The 20,662-nt window shown below is 35.3% G+C and overlaps 2 protein-coding genes across 2 annotated transcripts in view; one reads left to right on the top strand and one right to left on the bottom strand.

Annotated features, from left to right (window-relative positions):
* LOC113334599 (calcium-dependent protein kinase 14-like) overlaps positions 1-10,475 on the bottom strand; it is a 53,818-nt gene extending 43,343 nt beyond the window's left edge. The window contains exons 1-2 of the mRNA XM_026580816.1: positions 10,212-10,475; positions 9,897-10,101 (exon numbers count right to left, since the gene is read on the bottom strand). Coding sequence (XP_026436601.1) covers positions 9,897-10,101; positions 10,212-10,475 — 469 coding nt within the window. The remainder of the gene's footprint in view (positions 1-9,896; positions 10,102-10,211) is intronic.
* A 5,465-nt stretch (positions 10,476-15,940) lies between these two features.
* Positions 15,941-17,179, top strand: LOC113334431 (50S ribosomal protein L18, chloroplastic-like). Its single transcript, XM_026580688.1, has 3 exons — positions 15,941-16,167; positions 16,386-16,547; positions 16,834-17,179. The coding sequence occupies exons 1-3, from the start codon at positions 15,985-15,987 to the stop codon at positions 16,981-16,983; spliced, it is 495 nt and encodes a 164-aa protein (XP_026436473.1). The 5' UTR covers positions 15,941-15,984; the 3' UTR covers positions 16,984-17,179.
* The last annotated feature ends 3,483 nt before the right edge of the window (positions 17,180-20,662 follow it).

Raw genomic sequence — 20,662 nt, 5'->3', positions numbered from 1 at the left:
GTATTTATAGACAAGGAAGTTTGGACACCAAGGAATTTACAAAACCGAAAATATTCTCAATATATTCATAAATGCACAGATTCAGTTTTCATAATTCCTGGAAATGTTCTGTCCAAAAATACAATCGAAATCTCTCGGAAAATCTAATTAGTAAATGCACATTACTAATTCCATAATTTCCCTACAAACTTAAATTAATAACCTTAATTAAAAGATTCTTAACTTACTTATGTTTCGATCATAGGATTATCTTCCCATAGCCTTTAAGGAATATCTTTGAACAATTATAGAAATAAACATTCACAGCACGTGTTCAAAGTTTGTTGACATCTTTACTTTGTAATTTCTCTTTCACACTTACAACCTTGAAACCGATTTTCCACACTTCCAAACAAGTTTAAGAATGGTTCATCTGACTTTCAAGAACTATGTGATTGATCAAACCAACATTCAATCACAATCATGGGTTTACGGTTCTACCAAAACAAGTTTCGGTTCTACCTCCATGTGAGTACTACGCATAGTCACACTAGCTTCCCAAAGATTCGGTTGACTAGGTACTAGGATCGGTTCCCCGCATATATATGTTATTAAACTCATATGTGTTGCACATGTCCATAAGATCGGTTCCCCTTTATGCTATAAACCTTGATGCACCCCATACAAGGATCGGTTCCCTATTGCACTGCACCCCTTAGGTTCGGTTCCCTTTCCCTCACTAGGATCGGTTCCCTTTCCCCGACAAGGATCGGTTCCCTTCCCCCAAGGCACATACAATCCGATCATACCAGGTGATTACTTAAGATTGGTTTTACTAATAAAAGTTATACCAATACAAAAGTCAGGACTTTGTGAATAGTTCTACCAAGAACATAACATGTTGTGAGCGGTTATACTCTATCACACATATTTGTTGTTCATAATATATGCAATGAATAACAAAACCAATAACTCCCAGCAATTTCCTTTTCGGTCCATAAACAAGTTTATGAACTTACTTCATTAGAACACATGTAAACATTTTTTCCCTAGGATGAAATCCTCACCTTATACCCATACATAATCACAATAGCATTCAAATGATTATGGCGATGTGTTATCTACAAAGTTTAATGGTTAAGCAACAAACCTCGTATTGTATTCCTTAATACTATATCTATCTAGAGTTCAAACATGCTTCGCAGTGATGTTTTCAATATGCACGACTTGAAAGATACGTTAGGGAATGAAACTGTTCAAGTCAAATATCACTAACCTCAAGTGGAAGGATGATTGTTGTCGTTGTAGCTCCTTACTTCTTCACATCTTCAAGACTTCGCGATACTTTTAATGTCTCATATCCTAATACTTCCAAACTAACCTATACGAAGTTTAACTCTAGTACATAATCAAGCGACTCTTAACATGAGTTTTGATTCACTAAAATATGACAACCAAACTTGACATACCAACGCTTGGTGGGTTCAACCGAGCAATGCTCTAACAATCCCCCCCTTTGTCAATTTTAGTGACAAAAATCTTACATCATATGGATAAACAAATTACAAGAATTCATTACACTCCGCTTGATTCCCGAATCAACAGCACAGTAAAACTGCTTACATTCAATCCTTGAAAATGTCGTTTTTGACATTATAATAACAAAGATATTACTCCCCCTAAGGAAGATAGGTAGATATTCAATCCGCACGTCTTTTTTATACCAATCAATATGACATGTTACTCCCCCTTAGTCTGTGCTTTCACTCTTTCGTTAGATATATCATTCAAGCACCAATGTTCTTTTCCTTAGCAATACCAATTAATATAAAATCAATGCCAGTATCACTTGTTTACTCCATATATTTCTCCCCCTTTTTGTCACAAAAATGACAAAGAAACGAAAAAATAAAGGACTACATGAAAAGAATCTTACAAATCTCAGAATAGACTTGCAAACCTGTAGAGTTAGGCATGAGGGTTCCACACATCACGTTCTGATAACCAATATCAAAACCGAAACTACAAGTAGTCTTATATTGATATGTTACCAATCGAAATACACAATCAAATTAAACACACAAGGTGATCAACTTAATTGATTATGCTCAACATAAGAAAACTTACGGAACATATGACTAACATAACCATTAGAAAACGATTAGGATAGCCGTTCATATACTCAACACAAGAAAACTTATGGAATATATGAATACTCAACTAGATTAATTACAAGAGAACCCATAATTAATCTAATTGGAATACAAACAACCAAACTAATCACGAAAGTTATCAATTTAATTGTCAATTATTTTGCTCGACATAAGAGAACTTACGGAGCAATAACTAAATAACCAAACAAGATTATTAATTTAGTTCACAAATGCTCAACATAACATACCTTACGGAACAACCAACCAAGCTAATTAAAAGATTAATCATCTTAGTCGTATCGTGCTCAACATAAGACACACTACGGAACCTCACGGTATTACATAAAATATGGATCAATGAAGATCAATACTGTGGAATACACAAGGATTCATTCTATATTCCATCATTATTTGCATAACGATATTTAATAGACATCTTCTTTGAACACAAAAGATTTTAACCTATCTTCCATCAAGGAGTTGACAACTATAGGCTTAACTTTTGTATTTGTCAAAAGTCTATTCATCCTTAAATCAATACATGAATACCGATCATGAACGACTTTACTTTTGACAAAATATGGGACAACAAAGTTCACGGTCGTAAACACAAATATCCCATAACAAATTGCAATATAACAAACCATAAAGATTAAATACTGCAAACCATCATCCTCCAAATATTTTTAGAATTTAAAGCCAATATACCTAAAAAATAATACAAGAAGATGAAAATAATAGCTATGTGTAGTCACAATCATTGCTATTCAAAGCACTAGTTATTTTTCCAACTAAACCAAAAAGAAGACATCCTAGGAAATTAAGACCAAGATCTGAAAAATTCTAAATCATGTCAGCAACTAGAGATTGAACACGAACGAGCTCCTCAGTAGCCTTCTTAAGTTCGCCTTTCAGAAAAATAAGGTTGCTGGTTCCAATACCGAGTTGTTCTTGTACAACATTAAAATCTCCAAGAAGATTTCCTACCAATTGTGAAGAAATCTGAACTGATAGTTTGTCTTCGTTTTCAGGATCAAGAGCGTGAAAGCACGAGATCACAATAGTACATAACTCAACATCATCGACTTTGTTGCTTCCTTCCATTGTGCACCAAAAAGACTTTAGTAGATCTTTTTATTCTTCTGGAACATTATATATATAAGGTCTTCCATTAAACCCTGGGAAACATGACGTTCGTGTGGGATGGTGCGCGTACAAGAGAACAAGGCCCATGCTAGGCCAAAGAAGCCCAAAAGATCAAAAACAAGGAATAGATGTTAAGGAACAAACGGAGTAAAGACCCTAAAAAAGAACATAGTACGATCCTGACCGCTTTCTCAAGAGGAAGCACTTGAGAATCATGAGCATCCCTTTTTATTGAAAAGAAATGCACCATAAACAAGTCAGGGTGTAATAAGATGAACACCTTGCTCATCAATATTCACTTATCCTTTCTTTTCAACGGTGTTTATCAAGCTACTAGATTTATTTGAAGAAGCATTATCTAGAGAAGATTTAGGAGTACCTGGGTTAACAACCTTCCATGTTTTCTTGATATTCCGTCTGAGTTTGTTTATGCTAATTTTCAATATCAGACACTCGATTGTTGACATGTAAGAAGTCAGATTTGGAAGTCTTGGATTTACATCCTTCTTTGACGAGACCAGAGGAACACAGTTCTTCTTTCTTCCTTCTATGCCTTTTCCTCTTACCTGAGAAATTTACAGGATCAATCATACATTTGTCATTCCTCCTTCTGTCGTTGTAGGCACTCTTCATTTTGTATACACAGTTAAGAAAGGACTTATCATTATATATCCCTTGAGGATAGAAGTTTCCTTTTGTTCGAACAGTGTATGATACTGGTTTAACAACTTCTTTAGACATCCATGCAAGAATGTTACGAAGTTTTTCATTCCGTAAACGAAAACGACATCTTTGCTCAGAATGTCCCTTGTTCCCGTAGTAGTAGCAGTTAAAGGACTTATTTCTTACTGTTTTCTTATGAGCAAATTCAGAAGAAAATAAATCCTTGTTTTTAGGAACATTGCAAGCTTTCAAAGGTTTTTCACCTGGAGAATTTCCAATAGCTTTCACAAAATTAATCTTACTAGTTTTTGGAGCGTCTATTCCTTTATATCCCAGACCACGTGTATCACGATATTCTTTACATGCTCCAATCATAGAAGATAGTTTTGTAGATCTAGAATTAAACTTTTTCAGATTCTCTTCCAGTGAATTCACTTTATTAAGAGAAGCTGCAAGGTCAGATTTCAAGGATTTTTCTTTGGCAAGAAAACTGATTTCTCTGTCATTAAGACATTTTTGTTGAGAGTCATATCTTGCATTTTCCTCTGCAAGTCTTTCTTTCAACACACAGAGATTTCGGAGAAGATTATCACATTCCGACCTTTTTGTGCATAGATCTTCATCACGATTTTTAACGATAGGTTTTAAGAGTTTGTACCCGCCATCATATCCTTTAAAGAGTTTTCTCAGTTTTATATTTTCTTGACAAAGATGACCCATGTACTTTCTCAAGAAAGTTGTTGAATTCTTTTCCTTCAAAGCACGATCAAACATCTTGATATATTGAGCAACTTCCTCATCAATGCTTTGCCCTTCTTCTGAATCACTGTCATCAGAAAGATCATCCAACTGTTCATCAAGAGATTTTTCCCAGTCGAATGCAGATTCAGTTGAGGGACAAGATACAGTGCTTTTCTTAGAGTCAAAAGGATTTTGACGCTCACGGGAATGACTCTGAACTGATGTTGCGTTATCAGAGATAATACTCTTGTCCATAGAGACAGATCGCTACAAACACAGATTTATGAGGTCTTAAACGTGTTTGCCTGCTCTAATACCAATTGAAAAGGCGGGGGTCTAACAACACCCCCCAATATTTCGCTTAGGAATCTGTATGGAAAAACTCCAATATACTTTTTATGAGAACAACTAGACAGTCAGACTCAATCAATGAAAAATATATCAAAGAGTTTATATCTCAATCTATCGATTTAATCTTACTCAAGCAAATTGCGAGTCTCGATTAAAGAGAGATAAACTTGGATGGTACCAAAGACCAATATCCAAGGATCAATCAATATAAACCAACAACCGTTATGTCGGACTATCCAATTGATTGATCTAACTCACAACATATATTATTTATATTATATAAAAAAATATAATGCGGAAAAGAAATAACACAGACACCGGAAGTTTTGTTAACGAGGAAACCGCAAATGCATAAAAACCCCGGGACCTAGTCCAGATTGAATACACACTGTATTAAGCCGCGACAGACACTAGCCTACTCCAATCTAACTTCGGACTGGACTGTAGTTGAAACCCAATCAGTCTCCCACTGATCCAAGGTACAGTTGCACCCCTACGCCTCTGATCACAGCAGGATACTACGCACTTGATTCCCTTATCTGATCTCACCCACAACTAAGAGTTGCTACGACCCAAAATCGCAGGCTTTAACAATAAAAAAATCTTTCTCACACAGGCAAGTCTATCAAAGGATCAATCTGTCTCCCACAGAAAAACCCTAAAGTTTTTGTTTCGTCTTTTGATATAAAATCAAGGTGAACAGAAACCAATTGATAATTTGGTCTTATATTCCCGAAGAACAACCTAGATTAATCAATCACCTCACAACAATCTTAATCGTATGGTAGCGAAACAAGACGTCATGGAATCACAAACTATGAGACGAAGATGTTTGTGATTACTTTTATATCTTGCCTATCAGAGATATCAAATCTCAAGCCAATCAATCTGATTGTACTCGTACGATATAAGATGCAAGATCAGAACACACAACTACGATAAAAGTAGTATCGGTCTGGATTCACAATCCCAATGAAGTCTTTAAGTCGTTAACCTGGTTTTAGAAGAAGAAAACCAAAAGTTAAAGGATAATCGACTCTAGCACGCAAACTAGTATCACATGTAAGGTGTGGGGATTAGTTTTGCACAAGGCTAGATGTCTCCTTTATATAGTCTTTCAAATCAGGGTTTCTCCTTGCTCACAAAGAAAACTATCCACCGTTAGATGAAAACCTGATTTAGATTCAAGCTAATATATCTCAATCGTTAGATTGAAATCTTAGCTTGTTATACACAAATGAAATGCACGCACCTAGGTTTGTTAACCGCATCCAAACGCGTACATTGTTGGTTCAATAATAGTCAACCAAAAGGTTATCCATTTGAGCATTTTATACCAACCATTTTCTTCTTCACCATAACTAGTTCAAATGACTCATATGAACTAGTTAAAGGGTTGTTCAATTGCAAGGAAATCTCATGTACTACACAAGACACAATTGAAGCAAAGATTATTTGATTCACGTGAATCGGTTCATGAACTTTATAGCCACGATTTGCAAAAGCATTCCTTAGTCTTTATAAGTTTAAGTTCAGAAATCATATTCAGATATATAACCTTCACTAGTTCACAGACTAGGTTCGCGGACTTGAAGTACTGGAAAGAGTTTTCAAACTCCAGCAGAAATTCTCGGGTTCGAGAGCTTCGCCGGTTCGCGGACTTGGCTCACACAACAGTTTGTTAACTCAGCAGAAATTCTCGGGTTTGAGAACTTCGGCAGTTCGCGGACTTGGCTAATAGCCATTCTCCAGTGTAGGACTTATGCATATATGTGTTTCCACAACATACTTATGTCCATTATGGTTATGTAATATAAACTCTCATTCCAATCATTGAAATATTCTTAGAGGACGTTATAAGGTTGTTACACTATTTCTCGTCAAAGAAATTTTCAAAGTGATTGAAACATATCATGACTTGCGTCACTAGGTAAAGAAAAACATGGTCGAAGGGAAACGCTTACCAACACATATTTCGAGATATAGATAGGAGAGGTATACTCGGCTCGAAATATCAAATGTGTATAATCTAAGTATATATATATATAGCATACGACTTTTGTCTCAAGAAGTAGGAGATAGAATAGATATACTTTTGAGTGACAGATAAGTTCAAGTCTTGACATACCTTTTTATCGAGAAGTTCCACCGGTTACTTGAGTAGTTCTTCCACTTGTATGATGAATCGCCATGAAGTCCTTGAGCTCAACTACACTTAATATCCTAGTCCGAGACTTAGCTATAATAGACTAGAAATCAAGAATTATACTTTTGATCACTAACATTGACAAACATGCTGGATAGAGCAACGCATGCGAGTTCGACCGAGCAGTGCTCTAACAATCTCCCCCTTTGTCAATTTTAGCGACAAAACTATCAATACATATGGAATACAAAATAATGCCAATCATGTTGCTATCTCAATCATGTTTGTCAATGTTAGTGATCAAAACTATAAGTCTTGATTTCTAGTCTATTACAGCTAAGTCTCGGACTAGGATAGAAAGTGTAGTTGAGCTCAAGGACTTCATGGCGATTCATCATACAAGTAGAAGAACTACTCAAAGAACCGGTGGAACTTCTCGATAAAAAGGTATGTGAATACTTGACCTTATCTGTCACTCAAAAGTATATCTACTCTATCTCCTACTCTTTGAGACAAGAAATCGTATGCTATATATATAGACTTAGATTATACACATTTGGTATTTCGAGACGAGTATACCTCGCTTATCTACATCTCGAAATATGTGTTGGTAAGCTTTTCGCTTCGATCAAGTTTATCTTTACCATGTGACGAAAGTCATGATATGTTTCAAGCATCTTGAAAATTGCTTTGACGAGAAATGGTACAACTACTATATAACGTCCTCTAAGAATGTTTCAATGATTGGAATGAGAGTTTAGATTACATAACCAATGGTGGACATAAGGATTGTTGTGGAAATACATTTATGTATAAGTCATATTCCTTGAACCAAAGTTTGCGAACTTTGTTGATCAATAGAACCGGAAGAATGGAGTGAGCCAAGTCCGCGAACTGCCGAAGTTCTCAAACCCGAGAATTTCTGCTGGAGTTGACAAACTACTTGTATGAAGCTAAGTCCGTGAACCGGCGAAGTTCTCAAACCCGAGAATTTCTGCTGGAGTTTGTAAACTCTGCCCGGTAACTTAAGTCCGCGAATCTAGTACGCGAACTTGAGAAGGTTATATATCTGAAGATGATTTCTGAACTTAAACTTAAAAAGACTAAGGAATGCAGTTTGCAAACCGTGGCTATAAAAGTTCATGAACTGATTCAAGTGAATCAAATCATCTTTGCTTCAATTGTTCCTTGTGTAGTACATGAGATTTCATTGCAATTGAATAACACTCTAACTAGTTCATTTAAATCCATTTGAACTAGTTATAGTGAAGAAGAACATGGTTGATATGAAATGCTCATATGGCTAACCATTTGGTTAACTGTTGTTGAACCAACAAGTGCATACGTTTGGGTACGGTTAACAAACCTAGAAGCGTGCATTGTCAAGTGTGTATAACAAACTAAGTTTTCGATCTAACGGTTGAGAAATATTAGCTTGAATATAAATCAGGTTTTCATCTAACGGTGAATATTGAATGATTTGTTACTAAGCTAACATTGATTGCAAACCCTGATTTGAAAGACTATATAAAGGAGACATCTAGTATTGTGCAAAACTAATCCCCACACCTCATGTGTGATACTAGTTTGCATACTAGAGTCGATTCTCCTTTAACCTTTGGTTTTTTTCTTCTAAAACCAGGTTAACGACTTAAAGACTTCATTGGGATTGTGAAGCCAGACCAATACTACTTTTATCGTAGTTGTGTGATCTGATCTTGCATCTTCTATCGTACGAGTATAATCAGATTGATTGGCTTGAGATTGATATCTCCGATAAGAAAGATATAAAAAGTAATCACAAATATCTTTGTCTCATTGTTTGTGATTCCGCAACATCTTGTTTCGCTACCATACGATTAAGATTGTTGTGAGGTAATTGATAACTCTAGGCTGTTCTTAGGGAATATAAGACCGGATTATCAATTGGTTCCTGTTCACCTTGATTATTATCAAAAGACGGAACAAAACCTTTAGGATTTATCTGTGGGAGACAGATTGATCCTTTGATAGACTTGTCTGTGGATGAGATCAGCTAAGGGAATCAAGTGCGCAATATCCCGTTGGGATCAGAGGCGTAGGGAGTACAACTGTACCTTGGATCACTGGGAGACTGATTGGGGTTCAACTACAGTCCAGTCCGAAGTTAGCTTGGAGTAGGCTAGTGTCTGTAGCGGCTTAATACAATGTGTGTTCAATCTGGACTAGGTCCCGGGGTTTTTCTGCATTTGTTGTTTCCTCGTTAACAAAATTTCTGATGTCTGTGTTATTTCTATTTCCGCATTATATTTGTTTATATAATTGAAATAATACAGGTTGTGCGTTAGATCATCAATTAGAGTAATTCAACCTTTGGTTGTTGATTGTCATTGATTGATCCTTGGATATTGGTCTTTGGTACCATCCAAGTTATTCCTTGTATTTGATTAGAACTCTCAATTCTTGATTGAGTAAATCAAATCAAGAAGAGAGATATAAACTCGTTGATATACTTTTAGTTTATTGAGTCTTGTTGATTCTCTTAAAAGTATATTCGAGTTTGTCCATACAGATTGCTAAGCGAAATATTGGGTGGTGTTGTTAGGCCCCCGCTTTTTCAGTTATAATTCTTGTAATGATTTTGAAACTGAAATTAGCAAGACCAATAGGTCTAAACTGTGCTGCTTTTCTTGCTCCTTGGACTTTAGGAAGTAGAAATAAGAAATTTGAATTCATACCTCTTGGGATAAACCTGCATCTCCAACAGTATTGCAGTGCATTGATTAAATCTTGTCCAATAATACTCCATCCAAATCTATAAAAACTCCCAGGAAACCCATCAAGGCCTGGAGAGCTACTTGCATCTATCCCAAAAACAACTTCTTTGATTTTAGTAGCAGAAGGAATTGCATCTAGAAAAGTATTGTCTTCCTCTGTTATTACCTTAGGAATCACCTCAAAAATACTTTATCAAAGTTCACAACTTGATGTTGAATTTTTTTTTTTTGAAAGTGTTTAACTAAAGTATCAGCTATTTGAGCTTGACTACTCACCAGATTGCCATTCTCATCCTCCAGCTCAGTTATATTATTATGTTCTTTTCTAATCTTCATAGAAGTATGAAAGAAAGAAGTATTTGATCCACCCTCTTTTACCCACTTTATTATTGCCTTTGATCTCATAAGTTCATTAAATTGTTGAGATACTAATTCTTGTTTTCCTCTAGCAGTTATTAAATGATTCAGTAGCTCAACATTCTCAGGATTTGCATCAGAAATCAAAGCTTCTTTCTCCACTTCTACTTCAGCTTGTGTCATTTTAATCCTTAAATCACCAAAGACTTCCCAGTTCCACTTTTTTTACAAAATCTTTAAATCTTTTAAGTTTGGACATAAACACAAATGCAGGATTCCCATTTATACTTTCCTCCCAAGAGCTTTGAATCACTTTAAAAAACTCAGGATTAGTAGCCCACACAACTTGATATCTGAAAGGAACATTTTTTGGTTTAGGTATCTCCACAGTACATCCCATTATAGGCCCATGATCAGAAGTCCCTCTAACACCAACCTTATATTTCCAGCCATCAAATTTCTCCAGCCATTTAATGTTAAAAAAAGCTTTATCCAAATCACATAAGATTCTCTTCTTCCCAACCCTATTGTTGCACCATGAGTATTGTATACCAGATTTAGGGGCTTGAATGAGATCACAAATACTTAAACAATTTTTAAAATCTTGCATAACAATTTTTAAAGGTCTTCTACCACCAACTTTTTCTTAACTACTTCAAACTACATTAAAATCTCCAACTACCAACCATGGCATATTCATCTCATGAATTACTTCTAAATCATCCCACAATTCTCTTCTATCCACTGTTAAACATGCTGCATGGATTCCAGTCACAAGAACTTCACCCACTTTGACCGTAATTGCTTGTTTTGCTGATGATATCACTGTAGGAGTTGAAATAGAAGACTGCCAGAATAACCAAATATTAGCCTTTCCACCATCAGAAGCATTATGAACTATCATTTGATTCATACCAGGCAGCTTTAAATTCTTAACATAATTACCAGAAATCTTGATTTTAGGTTCAGCTATCCATAATAGGGAAGGATTAAAATGTTTCACTAAATTTATGAGTTTATCTCTGGCTCTCATTCTCTTCAAGCCTCTAATATTCCAGAACATAACTCTCATTGATGAAGAATGCTTTGAGAAATTCCAGGACTCCTCACTCCTTTATTGTTCTTAACTAAATTCCTGACAGGTTGTACTCTAGTTGGAATAAAAGTGTTACCAGAAGTTTTACCTTTAGTACCTTTACTCAATGTATTTGTAGTTGTCTTCACCTTTTCATTATTTACACTTAACTGTTCCTCAACCACATCAACTAACACATTAAATTTACTGGGAGACCCAAGTGCAGTAGATTTTTGTACTTCAGGTCCAGTGTTACTTATTTGTGTCACTAAATTTTCCACTTCAAGACCATACTTTGAAGAAGTAGTACACTCTAAATTAGGAGGTATACTATTTACTACATGGAGTAGTTTTTTAACAGACAATTCAGGAATTCCTTCTGTCCTTCTGAGAATTAAGATCACCAAAATAAACAGAAGATGAACTGTTACTACTATTAGTTATAGGAGGTATCACATCATCTATTTGCTCATTGTCACTTAACAACTCCTCATGAATTTCATTCACCTTTTGAGTAATATTTGGTGCAGTATTTACCATTCCATTCTCTACTTCTTGAGATTGTGGAGTGAAACAAATATCAAACCCAATTTGTTGTTTTTGCTTCTTCCCTTTTGGCTTCCAAATCTTATTTTGCACTATGTTAATTAGGATTAATCCCAGCAGCTTCATTTTGTTCTGTCTCTTTTCTCATAGCTCTGCATTCAGTAACTAAATGTCCTACCACCTTGCAATGACTGCAGAAACCTGGTAATTTAGGAATTTGTACTTCTTGCTCAATACTACCATATTTGGTTTTCACTAGAACATGGTGAGGAACTGTATTAGATAAATCTACTTCCCCAAGAACACTAGCATAATATCCAACTTCTCTTTTAAGAGTTGTTTCATCTACATTAATAGCTCTGTCAATGGATTCACCCAATGCCATAAGAATTTTTTCCTTCCAAAATTCAATTCCCAGTCCTGGAAAATTTACCTAAACAAAAGCAGAAGATGATTTCTGAGAAGCAAGGTTAAAATTATGCTCCCACAGCCTCAATTTAAGTATATGAGATTCCACTTTCCAAAACCCATTCCAAATATATTTCATATCAACTTCATTTTGTATCTTAATGATGAAAAAACCTTTACCAAGAGGAATCAATTGATAGTTACCTGATGTTTTCCATTGTTTTCTCAGAGATTCTTCAGCAAAAACAAATTTCAATCTTACGAAATCCAATCTACCAATTAAACTAAATTTCCACTCTTCCAGACTTTCATCAATATCCTCATCTGGGATATATAGAGATGGAACTCCTGAAGAAATTACGTTCTCAACTCTCTTCTCACAAGATTCAGAAGAAAAAAAACTAAAAGTATTATTGTTCATAATCGATCTAGGTTTCAATAAAAACTATCAGAAAAATTACTAAAAACCTTATTCAGATCAAGAATGTAAGAAAAATCATCACCAATCATTGATAATTTAACGTTGAATTCACCTGATTTTGATGATTAATGCGCTCAGAAAACAAAAAAATTGAAGAAAAAATCACTGATTCCGTCGCCGAGTTGCAGAGCAAAACTCAGTCCGTTCCTTCACCACCGTCCAATGAAACATAGTCTCATAGATAGAAATGTGAAAACTTGATTAATAGGTGGTTCAGTCTTCACTTACCTTTTGTTGATGAAGTTCTCCAAAAGCTTCGGTTGATCTTCGCCTTCAAACAGTAGAACGCAGTGATGTCAGGTACTCAATACAAACTTCCATCCTAATCCGAGACTTGACTAAATGTAGACTAGAAATCAAGATATAGTTTTGACAACTAAATTTGACAACAAGCTTGAGATAGAAACACTTGTGAGTTTGACCGAGCGATGCTCTAACAATTTAAGTGTATATTTTGATGATAATACAGTTGAGAAGATAAAACAAGTTCACATGCTTATTCATGATATAGATGATGCAGCACACTGGGATATATCTTAACACAACACTATTATTATAAAGTCATTGTACAATTCAATAAATAGTAGCGATAATAATAACAATATCGATTGGAATAGAATATGGGAACTAAAACTATAAAGTTTTTCATGTGGAAAGCGGCGCACTCATTCTAACAACAAGTATTGGATTTGTTGCTATACTTCCAAATAATGACGCAAAGTGTAGCCTACGCAACGAAGAAGAAGAATCCCTGACACATCTTTTCCTCAATTGTAATTTCACAATTCAAGTATGGATGCATTTAAATTTTGATATGAATGATGTAAAAGAAAGTTGTAATAATTTTCATGAGTGGTTAAATTAATGGTTTACTGATAAACATAAGGGAAATGACATAGTAGAATGGCCAGAGTTTTGTAGTATAATTATCTGGCACATCTAGAAAGCTAGATGTAATACTACTTTTAAGAAAATACATCAAATAGCGCGAGTACGATAAACATGATAGTTGGGTTCATAAACAATTTGATGTATGTGAACAATCCAGATTGTAATCTGGAAACTCGATACTACAATCAAATGCAGGATGAGGCTTTAAAAATACTTGAAAGGGAACCTGATAAGGAGATAAGCTACATGGGATTGAAAAATGCGCATCCCTATCAGTTCTTCGAAAATTGAAATATCTTAATTTGACCATATAAGAAAAAGTATTGAAGGACTGTATAAGAAAAAGTATTGAAGCAAGAGTATCGCGTGCAAATTGCACAACAAGAGAGTAACTAAAAGATAAAGGAGATGAATCTGCCTTCGATGGGAAACTGAATTGAATAGATATAATATCTTCACACCCAACTCTGGAGCTGCTGATGGACAGATATGCAAAAGCTAGAGAACTTAGATACTTCCTTCGTTCTATTTTAGACGAAGAGAAAGGGGTTTTTTAAAGTACCAAAATAGATGAAGGTTTCCATAATTTACACACTTTCTTCCTAGTTTGACCCTGCATTGGAATCAACCATTAGAAAGGAACAAAAAAACTAGGAGATTTAAATATTCTAACAATTATTATTAAGCGATATATATGAAAAAAAATTAATCTCTTTCCATTTTCTTAATCTACGTGAAAATACATTCTCTTCATCTAAAATACGACGGAGGGAGTATCATATTACCACATATTTTAGGTATATGGACAAATCCTTATATTAACTTTGATGTCACTGCCTTTCTGTTAATTTCTAAGTTTAATACAAGGGCGTTCTTGCATATACCCCATAAAATACTTACCATACCTCCATCAATTAGTTATGTTAACTTTAATTTGGTTAACATGAAAATCAAAATGTTATTTCAAAATTTTGATACTAATACCCCTTCCATAATTTGATCCCTATATACGCGTGTCAAAAATCCCTACATAATCTTTCTTTCTGCCAAATATAGAGCATAGTATTAATTGTGAGATTAATTATGAAATTACATAATAAGAAACAATATTATTATTAAGGAACATGGGAAACCCTAAGTAAATAATTACTCTATGTTAAATATTATAGAGATCGGGAGGTCCGGACTCCGGAGATTGAGTCAATTTAAAAGATCAAATCATGTCTAACGGTAGATCAAAAAAGTATGTCTCCTAATACATTTCTGCCAAACTCAAATCGAATATAGATCAAATTCACAACCTTTTATGAAAGTTCAGCCCTGATTCCTACAAATAAAAGATCATACTGTAAGATCAAATCAAATTACGCTTATCAACAGAGTTTTCTTTATGAATATGGTTCATGATCAAGTTGCAAACAAAATTAAGCTAAACCCACTTTCATCTATTAACAAGAATTTTGAAACTTTTAAGATTCCAAAATAATAAGTTAAGAAGAAATTAACCAAATCTAGGTAGAAATTTTTAAGTGTGAAGGGAATTAATATGGAGCGTAAAGAACAATATGAAAGCTTTTTCACGGTTAGAGGGAAGAAGAACAAGATCCGAAATTTTTCCATTGATTGCTGACGATGGATTTGTGTTCTTATTTCTATTTTGTTGTTAGGGGTAGGATCCTTTTTCTCATTGAATTGGATAGGTAGATAACGTTGAAGGATGTTTATAAGGGGGTACCGTTAGTATTTTATGGGGTATATATAAGAACGCCCTAGTATAATTAAGACAGCAGCGTTAGCAATCTTTCGTAACCGAAATGCCGTTAGAAGCACTTGAAAAAAATGATGGCCTTCACACTATGTTGCATAGTCTCTCTATCACAAATTGTATTGATCTTGTAACCGTAAATAATCTTCAGATTCATGAACTTCAATCTATCGTAACGTGGAGTAAAATAGAGTGTCCTAAACTCCAATGTGGTTGACATCTTTCAAAATCCAACAAAGCTAGTGAGTGTGAACGGCCATCGGATTTTAAACTACCACCCAGGTGAGGTCCAATACATCAAAAAACAGTTCGGGCACCCACCCGTAACCGGTTGGATGGTTTCGGGTCGGCGGATTGGGACAACTGCTAGTCGGTCTCAGGACGTTTCCTTTCACTCACTTGAATGAAGTTGGGCCTCAAGGCCCATGTGGTAAATGCACAGACAGAAACTGAGAAAAGGATAAGATAAAGTGGGGCTTAAGAAGAAGAAAGAAGAGATATCTGTTGAGATTACAAGTTTACAACAATGGCGTCGTCTCTTTCATTTGCTCAGAGTGCATTTGTTTGTTCACAATCACACCAGTTCTGCAATTTCCGTCCCAAATTATCATCATCATCTTCAACATTTGGAGCTGCTGTAACAATTGAAGCAAAGATTAGAACTAGAAGAGAAGACAGACAAGCTCGCCATGTTCGTATCAGAAAGAAGGTCCACATTTTCACTCATTTCTTCTTCTTCTCATTTTTGAATTGATGTTTCAACCCTTTCAACTGGTGGAGCAAATTTGGTCTAGCTTGAATCTTTCTTTAATCTCATTTTCTTAATAACATCTTTGTCATGTTTGATTAATTGTTTGAGTGATTTGTAGTGTTTCTTGTGGTGATGATATATATATGTTACATTATTGTTCTTATGTTTCCCATCAGGTTGAAGGGACACCAGAGAGACCAAGATTATCTGTTTTTCGTTCCAACAAGCATCTATATGCTCAGGTCATAGATGACTCTAAGATGCATACCCTTGCTTCGGCTTCAACGATGCAGAAGGCCATCTCTGAGCAGTTGGATTTTACTGCTGGACCTACCATTGTAAGTTCACTGATTACAATTATCAAGGAAACCAGCTAATTTTAGTTTCGACATTGCGTCTTCTAGTATCTACGTTGATATCATTCTGGCTGTCTGAGTTTCATACGTTGGTTAGATCCCAGTTAACTCCAACTAGATGAGACCATTTTGTTTGTGTCAAGGAGGCGTCTTTGTCTCCAGTCTTGTAAGAGTTTTTTGATAGCACTAGATGTGTTTTTGTTTTCTCCCTTAAGGAATTGATACAGTCGAGATGTCAAATAACTCACTAGATGGTCTTTTACAACAGGAAGTAGCAAAGAAGGTAGGCGAAATCATTGCCAAGTCCTGTCTAGAGAAAGGAATCGTGAAGGTCGCTTTTGATCGTGGTGGTTACCCATACCATGGACGTATTGAAGCCCTTGCAGATGCAGCGCGGGAGCATGGCCTCCAATTCTAAACTCTGTTAGGTAGTCTGTTTCTAGTTGGGAACACAGTACACTACTCTTTTCTCTTTGTTACTGGCAACGGACAAGCTTATTAAGTTACGAATGAGATTTTTCCCTTTCAGTCCTTCAAGCTTTGCTAAATCTTGGAGAACTTTTCTGAATCCCTCATGTTTGTAGTCTGACAGTACTGCGATTCTTGTTGACTTTCATTTTTGGCAACTTTCCCATAGGCCGGCATTACTAGAAATAGTTCAAGCACTCTCAGTTGCCAATTCTCTATTCCCTAGTGTCGATCAAAGAGAATTGTTTTCTCTATTTGCTAGGGAGCAAGAAAAGCGTGAACAACCTGATTTACATTCTTCGGTCAGGCAACATTATACTGGCAAAAATCTGTCGTAAATTCGTAATATTTGCTAGGTCAACATTATTCGGAGTATTATACTAGTATAATATATACAAGCGCCCGGAATTCTGATTTATCTTTCTGAAGCAGATAACAAGATCAAAAACTGAAACTCAAAAGCCCAAAACTAACAATGATTAACGCTTGGATTGATAAGATTACACCTAACCGAATAGCTTAGGTGAAGGAACAACTATCTCAAGCACTAACAACGGCAAAATTCTCTTTGTAAGATCTACTTTAAGTGGTCTGATTGAAGAGCAAATTCATCCCGGACAACTAACATTTTTAATACAAAGAATGATGCAGAAGAGGGTCGTCAAGCGTCAACATAAGCATTTCAGCGCCTATACGAGGTACCCATTTCCCAAAGCTCCAAGAACCCAAAGATAAATATTGGGGTTTGTGAGTCATGGAGCAGAATTGAGCCACTGGCAAGTTTCAGGTCATGATACGGATAATCTATATGTATAGGCCGTTCAAAATAAAATCATTGTACTTGATTGTAAAACAAGGTCAACCTAGTATGTAGATGAACCGAATTTCAACAAGAACAAGTCTTGTAATTTATATTTCAAGATACGAATTCACAAGAACAACTCTTATAGGTTCTTTACAGTTGATCTAAAATAGTATCTAGGTTGATTAAGGTAATACTTGTGATATTTCATTTATAAAGATAAAACAATATTACGGAAGCTATAATCTTGTTAATGAGGAAGCTATAATCTTGTATAAGAACTCCGAAATTTCATCCAGCTTAAACACCGCATTGTGTTAAACCGCTACAAACACTAGCATCCTATCATAATTTGAACTGGAATGTGGTTAAGACCGAATTGATCCTCCGAGCAGTTCAGCTCTTGTCGTGTTCCTTACATCACTTGGACTTGATTCCACTAGCTTACGTCCTTTACAAGACTTAGTGTTGCTTCAAAGCATTTAACTAACCTGCCTTTAAAATATAACCTATTGATTTCATTCAAAAATATATTCAATGAAGGTAAAGAAATCTTTTTGCTTGTGATGGATCTTCAAGGGTAAATAAGATATCAAGCAAACCTCGACAGTTATGATAACTTATTCTCTTTAAAATTTTATAGAAATGCCTAATCGAATCTACATCACGAGGTCAATCTAAGAAAAAATATAAATATTGTGACGTTACAAGGTCTGAGACGGAGAGTCATTGGTAATTTCTATCAATCTTATTCCCCGATCAATAATTACTGTATGGTCGTATAACAGAAAAACAACAAACGTATGTGAATGACTTACAAGGGTACTTACCGACTTAAGGTAGGATATATTGGGATGAAAAACAGATTGGGATAACACGTGATGTTTAGGTGTACCCAAATCCGGATAGGATTCAAGTGAAAATCCCTGCAAGAGTCAACTATGAAATGAGACAATAAAGGAGTCCATAATTAGAGCATACACCAGTTAAATGAAGAAGGATAGCAAAATAGAAAAAAATGGGACGAACGAAATAACAAAATAAATAAATTTGTATATTAAATAATTATAGGTGCAACAAGTTAAAGAAAACAAATTGAGACCTTAACAGTAATGATATTTAGAAATGGAAACAACAACTGACATTAACAAATAGACGACCGATAACATGAATAAGGGACTATAGATACCGCAAAGATCTAACATCCGCCGCATCCAACAAAGGTTAAACTTATTATATTCCACTGTGTCACATATGAAAGCATCATCAACTCTCTCCAATTTCCGCCCTACCATCACCTGATCAGCTTTCCGACAACGACATCGCAATCTCATAATATTTAGCAAGGATATTTTCATGATCAATACGTCGAGACTTGGCATGCTCCCTCCATATGCTGACCGTGTTGCGTTCCGCTTTCATGAAATCAATCTCATTTGATACATCTTGGGAAAAAAAAAAGAAGAACATCTTTCCTAGGGTTCTACACAAAAGAAGATATGTTTTAGATAGTATGAAGTAATAAGGAAAATAAAAATATAAAGAGTGTTAGAGCATAGCTCAGTTGAACCCACCAAGCGTTGGTATGTCAAGTTTGGTTGTCATATTTTAGTGAATCAAAACTCATGTTAAGAGTCGCTTGATTATGTACTAGAGTCAACTTCGTATAGGTTAGCTTGAAAGTATTAGGATAATGATACTTTACAAGTATTGCGAAGACTTGAAGATGTGAAGAAGCAAGGGGCTACAAAGACAACATCATCCTTCTACTTGAGATTAGTGATATTTGACTTGAACTGTTTCATTACCTAACGTATCTTTCAAGTCGTGCATATTGAAAACAAAACTGCGAAGATATTTGAACTCTAGATAGACATAGTATTAAGGAATACAATACGAGGTTTATTGCTTAACCATTAAACTTTGTAGATAAGACATCGCCATAATCATTTTAATGCTATTGTGATTATGTATGGGTATGAGGTGATGATTCCATCCTAGGGACCAATGTTTACATGTGTTCTAAGAAATTAAGTTCACAAACTTGTTTGTGAATCGAAAAGAAAATCGCCAGGCGTTATTGGGATTGTTATTCATTGCATATCTTTTGAACATCCAATATGTGTGATTTGTAGAACCGTTCATGACTTGTTTGTGTTCTTGGTAAAACTATTCACAAAGGCCTGACTTATGTATTGGTATGACTTTTATTAGTGAAACCGATCTTAAGTAATCACCTGAGATGGTATGATCGGGTTTTTGATTTTATGTCTGACCAAATCTGGGAAAAGGGAACCGATCCTAGTAAGAGGTACAATACATCACAAAGGGGAACCGATCCTTGTATGAGGTGCAGCAGGTTTATAGCAGAAAGGAGAACCGATCCTATGGACATGTGCAACACGTTTTTAGGAAAAGGGGAACCGATCCTATGGACATGTGAAACACATTCAAGTTAGATACGATATATATGTGGGGAACCGATCCTAGTACCTTGTCAACCGAATTTTGGAAATCTAGTGTGACTATGCACAATACTCACATGGAGGTAGAACCGAAACTTGTTTTGGTAGAACCGTTACACCCATGATTTGTGATTGAATGTTATTTGATCAATCATATAGTTCTTGAAATTCATATGAACCAATTCTAAACTTGTTTGGAAGTGTGGCAAATCAGTTTCAAGGTTGTAAGTATGAAAGAGAACTTACAAAGATAGGATGTCGACATACTTTGAACACGTGATGTGAATGTTTATTAGTTAATTGTTCAAAGTTATTCCTTAATAGATAAGGGAAGAGAATCCCATGACCGAAACATAAATAAG

Source organism: Papaver somniferum, unplaced genomic scaffold (genome assembly GCF_003573695.1).
Source record: "Papaver somniferum cultivar HN1 unplaced genomic scaffold, ASM357369v1 unplaced-scaffold_137, whole genome shotgun sequence".
Classification (NCBI taxonomy): Eukaryota; Viridiplantae; Streptophyta; class Magnoliopsida; order Ranunculales; family Papaveraceae; genus Papaver; species Papaver somniferum.
The sequence above is the reverse complement of the archived record's forward strand: the minus strand, read 5'-3'. Positions and strand labels throughout refer to the sequence as shown.

Bases quoted from the DNA above. Each gene is read 5' to 3' on its own strand.
- LOC113334431 (XM_026580688.1), top strand. From the start codon at position 15,985: ATGGCGTCGTCTCTTTCATTTGCTCAGAGTGCATTTGTTTGTTCACAA. The intron at 16,168-16,385 runs GTCCACATTTTC...GTTTCCCATCAG, and splicing joins ATGTTCGTATCAGAAAGAAG to GTTGAAGGGACACCAGAGAG. The intron at 16,548-16,833 runs GTAAGTTCACTG...CTTTTACAACAG, and splicing joins TTACTGCTGGACCTACCATT to GAAGTAGCAAAGAAGGTAGG.